The sequence below is a fragment of the Cherax quadricarinatus genome, chromosome 58, assembly GCF_038502225.1.
Source record: "Cherax quadricarinatus isolate ZL_2023a chromosome 58, ASM3850222v1, whole genome shotgun sequence".
NCBI classification, from domain to species: domain Eukaryota; kingdom Metazoa; phylum Arthropoda; class Malacostraca; order Decapoda; family Parastacidae; genus Cherax; species Cherax quadricarinatus.
This window is the reverse complement of record NC_091349.1, coordinates 1,925,510-1,940,588: the sequence shown is the minus strand read 5'-3', so window position 1 is coordinate 1,940,588 and position 15,079 is coordinate 1,925,510. Positions and strand designations below refer to the sequence as shown.

At 38.1% G+C, this 15,079-nt stretch overlaps 1 protein-coding gene across 1 annotated transcript in view; it reads right to left on the bottom strand.

The window, feature by feature from the left end:
• Positions 1-3,239: 3,239 nt before the first annotated feature.
• LOC128698037 (probable ATP-dependent RNA helicase DDX23) overlaps positions 3,240-15,079 on the bottom strand; it is a 36,543-nt gene continuing 24,703 nt past the window's right edge. Inside the window, exons 3-5 of the mRNA XM_070097503.1 lie at positions 7,936-8,038; positions 7,312-7,479; positions 3,240-5,652 (exon numbers count right to left, since the gene is read on the bottom strand). Of these exons, the coding sequence (XP_069953604.1) occupies positions 3,742-5,652; positions 7,312-7,479; positions 7,936-8,038 (2,182 nt within the window). The 3' untranslated portion in view covers positions 3,240-3,741. The remainder of the gene's footprint in view (positions 5,653-7,311; positions 7,480-7,935; positions 8,039-15,079) is intronic.

The window sequence follows — 15,079 nt, the reverse complement described above, 5'->3', positions numbered from 1 at the left end:
TCATGTTCAAGTTTTTATTTAGGATAATAAGTCACATTGTTTGTCTTGATTGGGTAATCGTTGATTAAAGTTACTATATAATGTTCTGTATTATTATTTTGTCATCCACTCAGCCATTATAGTCAATGTTTCCGATTTCCAATAGGGCACTTGCCTGACTTTATACTAATCTCTCTCTCTCTCTCTCACTTCCTTCCCTTGGATAAGAATATATCAGCGGAGGGTAAATTAGGGTGTACAGAGGAGAAAGTGTTTATCAGCTTACTATGTACACGAGCTGGGGATGAGAGATGAGCTGTTACACAGGCTGGGGAGGACACGGATGTTGGGGCATAGGGCATATGGGAGCATGGGGTATAGGGGCATGATATGGGAGCATGGGAATGTGGGAATTAGAGCATGGAGGTCCCCATCTGGTTTCCAAGGCAGGGATGAGCCATAACTCAGTGACAAGGAAGGTCCCAGGTTCACTCACTAGAGTTGGCAAATCGCCTTAAATTTATGTTCTCCTAGAGTGTTGTTGGTGGCACATAGACTTTAACATGACTCATAATTTTTTTTTAACAAGTCGGCCGTCTCCCACCGAGGTAGGGTGACCCAAAAAGAAAGAAAATCCCCAAAAAGAAAATACTTTCATCATTCAACACTTTCACCTCACTCACACATAATCACTGTTTTTGCAAAGGTGCCCAGAATACAACAGTTTAGAAGCATATACGTATAAAGATACACAACATATCCCTCCAAACCGCCAATATCCCGAACCCCTCCTTTAGAGTGTAGGCATTGTACTTCCCATTTCCAGGACTCAAGTCCGGCTATATAAAAATAACTGGTTTCCCTGAATCCCTTCACTAAATATTACCCTGCTCACACTCTAACAACTTGTCAGGTCCCAAATACCATTTGTCTCCATTCACTCCTATCGAACACGCTCACACAGGCTTGCTGGAAGTCCAAGCTCCTCGCCCACAAAACCTCCTTTACCCCTTCCTTCCAACCTTTTCGAGGATGACCCCTACCCTGCCTTCCTTCCCCTACAGATTTATATGCTCTCCATGTCATTCTACCTTGATCCATTCTCTCTAAATGATCAAACCACCTCAACAACCCCTCTTCAGCCCTCAAATACTTTTATTAACTCCACACCTTCTTCTAATTTCCACACTCCGAATTTTCTGCATAATATTTACACCACATTGCCCTTAGACAGGACATCTCCACTGCCTCCAACCACCTCCTCGCCACAGCATTTACAACCCAAGCTTCACACCCATAATTATAGTAATAATAACTATATACATTCTTGAACAATGATAATTTATTAATAATAATAATAATCTTTATCTCTACAAGTAATGTACAAGGTATACAGGCCTAGCTGACATTAATGACATACTACTATATAGAAAGCCTCTTTTTATGCAGAGCTTTTCTGGCAAATTAGGTAGGTCAGCTTTCTCCTAGGATGTGACCCACACCAGTCGACTACACCCAGTTATTTGTTTTACTGCTAGGTGAACGTGGACAGCAGGTGTTTAAAGGAAACACATCCTAATGTTTCCATCGTACCGGGGATCGACCCCCATACCTCAGTGTGTGAGATGAGTGGGGGACAAGAGTGTAATAATTAAGTTTACAATTCTTTACTAATTTACCTGCCTGCCTGCAAACTTGCTGTTCCTTACCCTACCTGCTGTGGTCTGCCTGCCTCCCTCCCTACCTGTCTGGGTGCCAATGCCTCTGAATATTTAAAGCTGCAGCCTATGCTTATCACTCAGGAAACCCAAGTGTGTTTAAACAATAAAAAGTATCCAAGGGCAGATTGGGTGTTCAAGCATCTCTGAACGAATTACTACTGTAAAACCATGTAGCTTGGGGTTTGAGGTACAACATTTTGCAAATATGATGTTTTCTGGGACGGATTAATATCATAACTTAAAGGATCACAGTACTTAGAATATCAAGTTCTCCAAATACAGTATTTAGTATTTTAGTCATACATGGGCATCCTAGGATGATGCTCATCACTTCGTTTTGATACAGTGATTATTATAATAATAAAGAAGTGCTAAACCTACAAGGGTCATACAGCTCTGATACAGTGAAACGTCCATATTATTACCACAATCAGAACTAAGTGCTAAACCCACAAGGGTCATACAGCACTGCAGAAACCTCCATAAAACAGACTAATAGGATGGAGGGATGGGTATCTGTTTTAGCGAAACTCCATCATACTGAAAGTTTTGATTAAGTGGAAGTTGTCTGCCTAATTGATCGACTACCAGACACAGACAAATGCATAATGTAGAGGACAGTCTACTGTACTGATGGACTACTGAATATAGTAAAAACTGAGTACCTTTTCTTGTAGATATTATTATAATAAAAACAAAGTGCTAAACCCACCAGGGTCATACAGATTTCTGGTATATACATGACCTTAATTCAAATTTCTACTTAATAGTTATCACATGCTTCTTAGTATTATTTTTCTTCTTTCAACACAACGGTTGTATCCTACCGAGGTTGGGTGGCCCAAAAGGAAAAACAAAAGTTTCTCCTTCAAATTTAGTAATATATACAGGAGAAGGGGTTCTTCGTATTATCACAGTGTTAATAACACCGTACAAGGTACTTTTATAAAGTACTGTAATGGAAAAAGGCTGTAAATCCAAGGAAAATTGGAGATGAAATATGTGAGCACACACACACGATAATCTGAGGTAGGCCGAGTCACTGGCCCCACTGCCTAGGAATGAAACTCATAACAGACAAACTTGTAGTCAAGTGAAGTTGATCCATTTTATCAAGGGTATTATTATTATTACAATCAGAATTAAGTGCTACACTCACAACAGTCATACAGTTATTGAGGGTATGACCAGATCAGACAGCCATGCGATATAGTGGATCTGGTTTGCTTCATGCCAATTTTATAGGACACCCCATTCAACAGACTAAGTTAAGCCTTTGACCAATTATTTTATCTGTTTTAACTGATATTCACTTTATAGAGGTCCAGTTTATAAAGGGTTTACTGTATTTTTCAAGCACTACAGCTTTCTGTTGAAATAAGAAGGAGGCCCTTGGAGGGGATCACATAATACAGAGAATTTAAGTTTAAAAACTCCTGGCACAAGTCAATATATTTTAGGGAAATATTATTATTATTATAATCAAAAAGAAGTGCTAAGCCACAAGGGCTATACAGCTTTAGGGAAATAAATCATTCATAATTTACAATATTTACTAATGCCATCTTGCACATACTTGGGCGAGTGGATACAAAAAATATATGATTACATATAACTGTGTTGGTAAGGAAAGGTATTATAAATGTTCTTCATATATTTAAAAGAAAATAAATCAGCACATTCCTTGTACAAGAAATGTGAAACTTAAGATGTTTGTTTGCAGAGAATGCAAGTAAAAATGGAGGTTAAATGCTTTGCAATAACCTTACATAATGTCAGGTACCAGCACCTTCCCCATGCATTTCCATTTACTCATACAATAAATAAATGTACTGCATTCAACATTAATAGCAATATGCATACATTATCAAGGATGGCTTATGAAGACCACATACAGAAATATTTCATGCGCTTACACAACTCGTATGCCATCTATTCATTGAAGTGTTTTACAACTTAGCAGTAACACCAGTTGCATATCCATTATCATCATTACTATTTACACAACTGACATCAGAGCCAATTGCCTACAGGCCTTGGCTTAAGCAAATATTTTTTCTTCCCTTCGCTTCTTTGTCATAACTGTGCCAGGCTTGTGCTGGGCTTCATGGTGGTTAGCGAGCTCTGGTGGACAGGATGACACCGGCGAGGATAAGATCAGCTGCTTCAAGTCATAGAACAAATGAGAGTCATCTTTGGTTAAGAAAGATATGGCTTTGCCGTGCTTTCCTGCACGACCTGTACGACCGATTCTGTGGGTGTAATCTTCAATATTCTTTGCCATGTCATAATTAATAACAAGGGAGACATCCTTGATATCAATACCACGACCAGCAACATCTGTGGCCACGAGGATATCTTTTGCTCCAGATTTGAGATTTGCAAGAGCATGCTCACGCTGTTCTTGGCCTTTGCCACCATGGAGAGTTGTGGCATTGTGACCCAGTTTCTCTAAACCACGTGCCAACACATCTGCACCCTTCTTTTGATTGACAAAAATAAGGACTGGAGGTGTGATACCACGCTTCAAAATATCTAGCAACTTCTTACGTTTTTCTTGTTCACTTACCATGTACACAACCTGTTCAACGCGCTCCACTGGTTTTCCTATAGAACCAATGTACACATAAGCAGGTCGACGAAGGTACTGTCTGGCCATCCTTTCTACAGCAGGTGGCATAGTAGCTGTAAACATGACTGTTTGCCTATACTTATGTTTAGAGAGGAAATTTTGCAACAACTTGTCCTCATCTTCAGCATCCTCATTATCTGGTTTTTCATTTGTCACTGGCATAAATTTCAAGATTTTTTGAACATCTGGCTCAAAACCCATGTCAATCATTTTATCAGCCTCATCAAAGACAACATACGTGCACTGGTTCAGTACGAGGTATCTGTTTTCAAGCACATCTACAAGACGTCCAGGGGTGGCAATTACAATTTCACAGCCCATTCGTAACTTCATACCCTGTTCTTCACGTGACAAGCCACCAATGACTGCTACAGTGCGGATGCCAAGAGGTCCTCCGAACTTGGTTGTTTCTTCTTCAATCTGTTGTGCAAGCTCTCGAGTTGGAGCCATGACTAATGCATACGGTCCTTGATCTGCATCCTCTAACCGAGCAATTTTGGGAAGAGACTGAATCCATTCCAAAAGAGGAATAAGAAAGGCTAAAGTCTTACCAGAGCCAGTCTCTGCAACACCAATAATGTCTCGATTTTGTAGACCAATGGGGATAGCCTGTCTTTGAATTGGAGTTGGGTCCTGGTATCCAACGCTGGCAATAATATCCAGAATATCTTTCTTAATATTAGATTCTGCCCATGTCCGAATTGGATTGGGAATTCGACCTCCCTTAATTGCAATGTTGTAATCTTCCCTGAAAATTCGCCAATCTCGTTCTGTCATCTGCTCCACATTCTTTTCACTCCAGTGTCGATCATCCCACTTTTTCTTATCTTCTTTTTTCTGCTCCTTCTTCATGCGGATTATCTCTTGGTCTTTGTCAGCCTGTGTACGGCGATGTTCAATGTAGTTTCCATAGAACTTAGATTGAATCTTCTTTTGCTCTTTTAAGTCTAGTCCACCAAAATGCCCACGACCAAAGAAATGAACCAGATGCTTATTGATGTAGAGCTCATTGTAGTCCACAGAAGTGTCCTCACCAGCATCCCAGTCAAATACAAATTTACGGTCATTCAGCCTGCGAATCTTTTTCTTCTTCTTCACAATCCCTAAATACCTCTCATTAACAGCATCTCGTTCAAGCTGCTTTTTTCTCTCTAACTCAATGTCCTCTTTATTCTCTCTTGGTTCCCGGTCTCGACGGTGGCGGTCCCGCTCTCGAGGATCTTCCTGCCGTAAGGCCTGCTCGAGTTCCCTCCGACCATCCTGGTACATTGCATCTCGTGCCTTCCTCTCCTCATCTTGCCTCTTACGTACCTCATCAATCTGTAAAGAACAGAAACACATACTGTATAACAACTTCATGCAAAGGTAAAGTTCTTTAATAATCTTGATGTCATAAGTAAATGGATTATTGGAATAAAACCTACAATCTTATAAAGAATTCATATACAAAGATTTACACACATTTTGTAGTATATATGGAGTACGTAAATAAGTTTATTCAGTTATAGGCACACATAAATTCAGTTATTGTGCATAACAGCATATGTTCTACGTAGTAGGTTGGTAGACAGCAACCACCCAGGGAGGTACTGCCGTCCTGCCAAGTGAGTGTAAAAACGAAAGCTTGTAATTGTTTTACATGATGGTAGGATTCCTGGTGTCTTTTTTCTGTCTCATAAACATGCAAACATGTTAAACATGTTATTTTTATATAGCCGAACTTGAATCCTGGAAATGGAAAGTACAATGCCTGCACTGTAAATGAGGGGTTTCGGGATATTAGCAGTTTGGAGGGATATGTTGTGTCTTTATACGTATATGCTTCTAAACTGTTGTGTTCTGAGCACCTCTGCAAAAACAGTGATTATGTGTGAGTGAGGTGAAAGTGATGAATGATGATGAAAGTGTTTTCTTTTTGGGGATTTTCTTTTTTTTTTTTGGTCACCCTGCCTAGGTGGGAGACGGCCAACTTGTTAAAAAAAAAAAAAATCATGCAAGATTTCAGGTACGTCTTGCTACTTCTACTTACACTTAGGTCACACTACACATGCACGTGCAAGCATATACGTACGTATATAGACATACCCCTCTGGCTTTTCTTCTATTTTCTGACTAGTTCTTGTTTATTTCCTCTCATCTCCATGGGGAAGTGGAACAGAATTCTTCCTCCGTAAGCCATGCGCGTCGTAAGAGGCGACTAAAATGACAGGAGCAAGGGGCTAGTAACCCCTTTGCCTGTATACATTACTAGAGTTAAAAAGAGAAACTTTCATTTTTCTTTTTGGATCACCTTGCCTTGGTGAGATATGGCCAGTTTGATGGAAAAAAAAAGAAAGGAAAAGAAAAAAGGCATGTGTAGATTACCTAGGATAACCCAAAAAAAAAAAGTCAGACAAAGTTACTTTTTTCCACTGAGGTGATTGTACTAAACCTTAAAAGTACTTAAACCTTAAAAGTTAAAACAGCTAAGTAACTCAACTATGTGAAAAGCAGTTACAACAAAAGGAGATATACTAGGAATAAGGTAAACTGAGTTACTTACATTAACATTAGATCACTGTAATAGGTACATGTTACTGTGTGAGGCAGGTGAATGTGTAAGACGGGTATGTTAGTGGGCATGAGTTAAACAAGAATTAGATTGTTTGCGAAGCACAAACCTAAGATAGCAACTAGTTTCACTGGTATACAGTGTCAATATAGTACCATAATACAATGGAAGAGTAAATAGACAGTATGACAATAACACACAATGAGGGTTATAGCATTTTATTTGTGATGAAGTTTCATCCACCAGGGACTTTTATCAATTCAGTAACTGAGTGAACTAATAAAATCCCTGGTAGACAAAATGTCTTCACAAATAAAACAGCATAACTCATACTGTGCTTTATTATTTACATAAAAGTGTCAATGAGTGAATACAAAGATCCCTCTTCTTTATTACATAAAAAAGAAACAACACTACATTAGAATCACCTCTTCTTGTCGCCGCCTGAGGGCTTCTGCTTGCCTTTCTGCCTTGGTCAAAAACTTTGGCCGACTCAGAGCTTCCTCTTCTGCTCTCTTCCTTGCTACCATTTCTTCCAAGGACAAAGGTTCTTTCTTAAACTTCTTCTCCTTTTCACGTCTTTCCTCTTCCTCTATCTGCATACAAATATTACAGATTAAAACGCATTGCACAAAACAATCACCTCTCAACATTTGCAATGCAACAGTGATTTTATAAAGCAATATCTCAGGAATGTAAGACCAATTACTGTTAACAAAAATAGTATAAATGCTGTTTGAAAATAAAATAAAATAATGTGCACTTTGTGATGTTTTTAAATGTAGGTCAAATAACTCTGAGTTAGAGCTGGGTTTATTGATTTGTAATGAAATGGGGCTATGCTCTGAAGTGCCTGCACTCTGAAGAAGGGCTGAGAGATGCAGTCAGGGAGTAAACTGATTGTGATGCCGAATGGATACACAATTCTTAGAGTATGCATGATAAGGTCCAAGTACCCAGGAACCTATAATGCTGATCAATTGTAGGTCCAGATGTCACATCAGTAGTTGGGACCTGATCCCCTTTAAATGTAACTTAGTAAGTTCACATACCTCTGCCTTTGAAAGTTCATCCTTGGGCTTAGCTTCAGGAGATCGTTTCCTTTTATCTGGTCGTTCCCTTTCCCGGTCGCGCTCTCTTTCACGAGCCTTCTCCCTGAGAGGATAAACACAGGGTAACACTCTCCCAACTCCCAAGTAAAATACAAAATTTAAAGAGAAGTTCCACTCATCAGTGATCAAAAAATATGACCAAAAGAAATGAGCGCTCTGAAAAAAATATTGAGGCATGTTTCTCTTCTTATAAACAATTACACTTATAGACCAATTTTACTGAAAATAACATATTTATATAGGCCTATAAAATTGTATTTGGACTGGATAAACAATTCTTTGAAATTAATTCAGTGCCATAATTCCTTAATACTTAGATGCAAAAGGAACACAAACTTCTACAGCCCAACCCTTAACATTATGGAAAGGGGTTCATCATGTATGTAACAGTACTCAGGAAAAAAAATACCTGTATTTATATATTGTATAACGTAGGATTGCAGATGAGCAAGGAGGTTTCAGAGTGGGTAGGGGATGTGTAGATCAAGTGTTTACATTGAAGCATATATGTGAACAGTATTTAGATAAAGGTAGGGAAGTTTTTATTGCATTTATGGATTTAGAAAAGGCATATGATAGAGTGGATAGAGGAGCAATGTGGCAGATGTTGCAAGTATATGGAATAGGTGGTAAGTTATTAAATGCTGTAAAGAGTTTTTATGAGGATAGTGAGGCTCAGGTTAGGGTGTGTAGAAGAGAGGGAGACTACTTCCCGGTAAAAGTAGGTCTTAGACAGGGATGTGTAATGTCACCATGGTTGTTTAATATATTTATAGATGGGGTTGTAAAGGAAGTAAATGCTAGGGTGTTCGGGAGAGGGGTGGGATTAAATTTTGGGGAATCAAATTCAAAATGGGAATTGACACAGTTACTTTTTGCTGATGATACTGTGCTTATGGGAGATTCTAAAGAAAAATTGCAAAGGTTAGTGGATGAGTTTGGGAATGTGTGTAAAGGTAGAAAGTTGAAAGTGAACATAGAAAAGAGTAAGGTGATGAGGGTATCAAATGATTTAGATAAAGAAAAATTGGATATCAAATTGGGGAGGAGGAGTATGGAAGAAGTGAATGTTTTCAGATACTTGGGAGTTGACGTGTCGGTGGATGGATTTATGAAGGATGAGGTTAATCATAGAATTGATGAGGGAAAAAAGGTGAGTGGTGCGTTGAGGTATATGTGGAGTCAAAAAACGTTATCTATGGAGGCAAAGAAGGGAATGTATGAAAGTATAGTAGTACCAACACTCTTATATGGGTGTAAAGCTTGGGTGGTAAATGCAGCAGCGAGGAGACGGTTGGAGGCAGTGGAGATGTCCTGTTTAAGGGCAATGTGTGGTGTAAATATTATGCAGAAAATGTGGAGTGTAGAAATTAGGAAAAGGTGTGGAGTTAATAAAAGTATTAGTCAGAGGGCAGAAGAGGGGTTGTTGAGGTGGTTTGGTCATTTAGAGAGAATGGATCAAAGTAGAATGACATGGAAAGCATATAAATCTATAGGGGAAGGAAGGCGGGGTAGGGGTCGTCCTCGAAAGGGTTGGAGAGAGGGGGTAAAGGAGGTTTTGTGGGCAAGGGGCTTGGACTTCCAGCAAGCGTGCATGAGCGTGTTAGATAGGTGTGAATGGAGACAAATGGTACTTGGGACCTGACGATCTGTTGGAGTGTGAGCAGGGTAATATTTAGTGAAGGGATTCAGGGAAACCGGTTATTTTCATATAGTCAGACTTGAGTCCTGGAAATGGGAAGTACAATGCCTGCACTTTAAAGGAGGGGTTTGGGATATTGGCAGTTTGGAGGGATATGTTGTGTATCTTTATATGTGTATGCTTCTAAACTGTTGTATTCTGAGCACCTCTGCAAAAACAGTGATAATGTGTGAGTGTGGTAAAAGTGTTGAATGATGATGAAAGTATTTTCTTTTTGGGGATTTTCTTTCTTTTTTGGGTCACCCTGCCTCGGTGGGAGACGGCCGACTTGTTGAAGAAAAAAAAAAAAAGTATATATTTTCTGAGGTCTCACTGATAACATTACAATCCTAAGGCAATGACATAATTTATCATTTGTGAAAAACATAAGTTACAATACTATAGCTGAAACAATTCACAATTAGCTCACAAATTGAAAATTAAAACAATGTCTTGGTAACCCCTCCTCCTAAAGCAACAGTCAATTTCTCACATAAGATTTTAAGCAAATTTCTCTTTATACTCTTTGGGTTAGACTTGATAAGATTGTTGCCTATAAGCAATTTAACAAGTTATAGCATACTACAATGCTAATAAATACAACAATACATAAAGGCAATAAAATCTTTAGGAGCACACATTAAAATTGACACTCACATACTCTCTTTTCATTCCAGTGCCACAGTCACACATCCAATTTAGCCACAGTAAAATACAAACTTTAATTAGGAGGATAGGCTGAGTTTAGTCCATCTTGGATCAGCGGCCACACAATACTGATCCAAGATAAATCAAAGTGTTGTCTGCTTTCTAAGTCGTATTTAAATCACAAGAAAAATAATGAAATGAAATAAAAAATTAATTAGATGTCAGTACCAGCAGGTGTGAAGGCCATGTGTACATTCCGGGAAGATCCTGATGTTTATTATAATATTTTCTACAGTATTCTTCATCACATAAACTTACTTTCAAAATCATATAAGAACATAAGAAAGGAGGAACACTGTAGCAGGCCTGTTGGCCCATACTAGGCAGGTCCTTTACAATTCATCCCACTAACAAAACATTTGCCCAACCCAATTTTCAATGCTACCCAAGAAATAAGCTCTGATGTGCAAGTCCCACTCAAATCCAACCCCTCCCACTCATGTACTTATCCAACCTAAATTTGAAACTACCCAAAGTCCCAGCCTCAATAACCCAACTAGGTAGACTGTTCCACTCATCAACTACCCTATTTCCAAACCAATACTTTCCTATGTCCTTCCTAAATCTAAACTTATCTAATTTAAATCCATTACTGCGGGTTCTCTCTTGGAGAGATATCCTGAAGACATTATTAATATCTCCTTTATTAATACCTATCTTCCACTTATACACTTCTATCAGGTCTCCCCTCATTCTTCGTCTAACAAGTGAATGTAACTTAAGAGTCCTCAATCTTTCTTCATAAGGAAGATTTCTAATGCTTTGTATTAATTTAGTCATCCTACGCTGAATGTTTTCTAACAACTTTATGTCCATTCTGTAATATGGAGACCAGAATTGAGCTGCATAATCTAGGTGAGGCCTTACTAATGATGTATAAAGCTGCAGTATGACCTCTGGACTTCTGTTGCTTACACTTCTTGATATAAATCCCAGTAATCTATTTGCCTTATTACGTATGCTTAGGCATTGCTGTCTTGGTTTAAGGTTGCTGCTCACCATAACCCCCAAGTCCTTTTCGCAATCTGTATGGCTAATTTCTACATCATTTAACTTATAAGTGCTAGGGTTATGGACACTCCCAAGCTTCAGAACCTTGCATTTATCTACATTGAACTGCATCTGCCACTTTTCTGACCAAGAATAGTTTGTTTAAATCCTCCTGAAGTTCCCTAACATTTACGTTTGAATCAATTATCCTACCTATCTTTGTGTCATCGGCGAATTTACTCATATCACTATTAATTCCCTCATCAAGATCACTGATATATATTATAAACAACAACGGGCCCAAGACTGATCCCTGTGGAACGCCACTTGTTACAGATCCCCACTCGGATTTAACCCCATTTATGGACACACACTGCTTCCTGTCTGTGAGCCATGACTCGATCCACGAGAGCACTTTTCCCCCAATGCCACGAGCTGCCACTTTCTTTAAAAGTCTTTGGTGCAAAACTCTATCAAAAGCCTTACTAAAATCTAAGTAAATAATATCAAATTCTTTATCGTGGTCAACAGCCTCAAAAGCTTTACTGAAGAAAGTTAATAAATTAGTTAGACAAGACCAGCCTCTTGTGAATCCATGCTGAGTATCATTAATCAAGCTATGCTTATCGAGATGGCTTCTTATAATCTCAGCTATAATTGACTCTAGTAATTTGCCTACAATTGAGGTCAGGCTTATTGGGCGGTAATTTGACGGTAACGACTTGTCCCGTTTTAAAAATAAGAATAACATTAGCCATCTTCCACATATCAGACACTACACCTGTTTGAAGAGATAAATTAAAAATATTAGTTAATGGTTCACAGAGTTCCATTTTGCATTCCTTAAGAACCCTTGAAAAAAACTCATCAGGACCTGGCGACTTATTTTGCTTCAGTCTGTCTATCTATCTGCTTCACAACCATCTCACTAGTGACTGTAAAGTTACATAATTTATCTTCTTCTAGCCAACTATAAAAATTAATTACTGGAATATTGTTAGTGTCTTCCTGTGTAAAAACCGAGAGAAAATAATTATTTAAAATCGAGCACATTTCATTCTCTTTGTCAGTAAGATGCCCATAGTTATTTTCAAGGGGACCTATCTTATCTCTAACTTTTGTTCTATAGAACTGGAAAAAACTTTTTGGGTTAGTTTTAGAATCCCTAGCAACTTTAATTTCATAGTCCCTTTTAGCTTTTTAATGTCCTTCTTAATGTCAATATACTGATTCATAAGATGACCCTCACCTCTTTTGATATGCCTATAAATTCCTTTCTTATACCCTAGTAGATATTTCAGCCTATTATTCGTCCATTTTGGGTCGTTTCTATTTGATCTAATTTCTTTATACGGGATAAACGTTCTTTGAGCAGCATGTATAGTGTTCAGAAAACTGTCATATTGATAGCTCTCTTCGTTACCCCAGTCAACAGATGATAAGTGTTCTCTAAGCCCATCGTAATCTGCTAAGCGAAAATCTGGGACTGTTACTGAGTTATCCCTACTATCGTACTTCCATTCAATGCTAAATGTAATTGATTTGTGGTCGCTAGCACCGAGTTCCTCTGAAATTTCTAAATTATTAACAAGGGATTCATTGTTTGCCAGAACTAAGTCAAGCAGGTTATTACCCCTTGTAGGTTCTGTCACAAACTGCTTCAAAAAACAATCCTGAACTACTTCTAAGAAGTCGTATGATTCTAAATTCCCAGTCAAGAAATTCCAATCAATATGACTAAAGTTAAAGTCTCCTAGAATTACTACATTATCATGTCTTGTGGCCCTAACAATTTCCTGCCATAGTAGTCTCCCTTGGTCCCTATCTAAGTTTGGGGGAAGGTATATCACACCTAAAATAAATTTTTCATGCCTCTCTGAAAATTCTATCCAAACAGACTCTGTATGTGTTACTTCAGACTTAATACCCGTTTTTATGCAACAGTTCAAGCGATCTCCGACATACAATGCCACCCCACCCCTCTTCCCGATACTTCTATCTACTTGGAACAATTTAACCCTTTGACTGTCGCGGCCGTATATATACGTTTGTGAGGTACCGTGTTTGACGTATATATACTCATAAATTCTAGCGGCTTCAAATCAGGCAGGAGAAAGCTAGTAGGCCCACATGTGAGAGAATGGGTCTGTGTGGTCAGTGTGCACCACATAAAAAAAATCCTGGAGCACGCAGTGCATAATGAGAAAAAAAAAACTCCGACCGTTTTTTTTAATTAAAATGCCGACTTTGTGGTCTATTTTCGTATAGTATTTGTGGTTGTATTCTCGTTTTCTTGGTCTCATTTGATAGAATGGAAACTATATTATAGAAATGGAGGTGATTTTGATTAATTTTACTATAAAAAGAACCTGGAAATGGAGCACAAAGTACAGGAAATGTTTGATTTTTGCCGATGTTCAAAAGTAAACAAATGATGTCATTGTCCAATAAATGTCCAAATAGCCATTCTAATACGCAGTCATGAATGGGTTGATGTAATTTTTACAATTATTACAGTATTGCAGTAGTCTGCATAACAGTAAATCTTCTATTTTTTGTTTGAATAAAATTTCAAAATAAAAAGCAAGAGTAATATCACAGGGACCTGGAGACATGACTGATGAACAAAGAAAATGTTATTTTAGAGCCAGGAATGTCTGCATTGTTCATTCTGGACCTTATTTTGAAATTGTCGTATTTTTTAATTTTCGTGAAATTGGCCAAATTGCAAATTTCTGACCATGTTATTGGGTAGTTGAAATCGGTAAATGGGCAGTTTCTTGTACTCAATCGATAGAAAAAATAGAGTTCTGAAGAAATAGTTATGAGTTTGGTTGACTGGAATAACGGAATTAGCCGAAAATAGGGCTCAAAGTGGGCGAAATTGCCGATTTTTAAATATCGCCGAAGTCGCTAACTTCGCGAGAGCGTAATTCCGTCAGTTTTCCATCAAATTTCGTTTTTTTGGTGTCTTTACAATCGGGAAAAGATTCTCTATCATTTCACAAGAAAAAATAATTTTTTTTTTTTCGAATATTTTGCGACACCAGAAGCAACTTCAGGATTTGGCCCTTCGACAGTCAAAGGGTTAAAACCCTGAATGTGACATTCCGCAGGCATGTCCCGATTTTTCATATTGAACCACGTCTCAGTTACGGCAAATACATCAATGTTACCTGCACTAGCAACTAGTCTCAACTCATCCATCTTATTCCTAGCACTACGACTATTTGTGTAATATATATTTAACCCTTTCAGGGTCCAAGGCCCAAATCTGGAGTCACGCACCAGTGTCCAAGAATTTTCAAAAAAAAAATTTGTTATTTTTTCTTATGAAATCGTAGAGAATCTTTTTGTGAAGGTAATAAAACAAAAAGTACGAAATTTGGTGGAAAATGGACGAAATTATGCTCTCGCGAATTTTGATGTGTCAGCGATATTTACGAATCGGCGATTTTGCCGACTTTGACTCCCATTTTAGGCCAATTACATTATTCCAATCAACCAAATTCTTAGCTATTTCACTAGTATTACTTCTATTCTATCGATTGAGCACAAGAAATCGCCAAGTCAACTGTTTCAACTACAAAATAAAGTGATCGGAAATTGTTAATTTGGCCAATTTAACACAAAGTTCAAAATATTCCAATTTCAAAATAGGGTCCAGAATGAACAATGTAGGCATTCCTGGCACTAAACTAACAT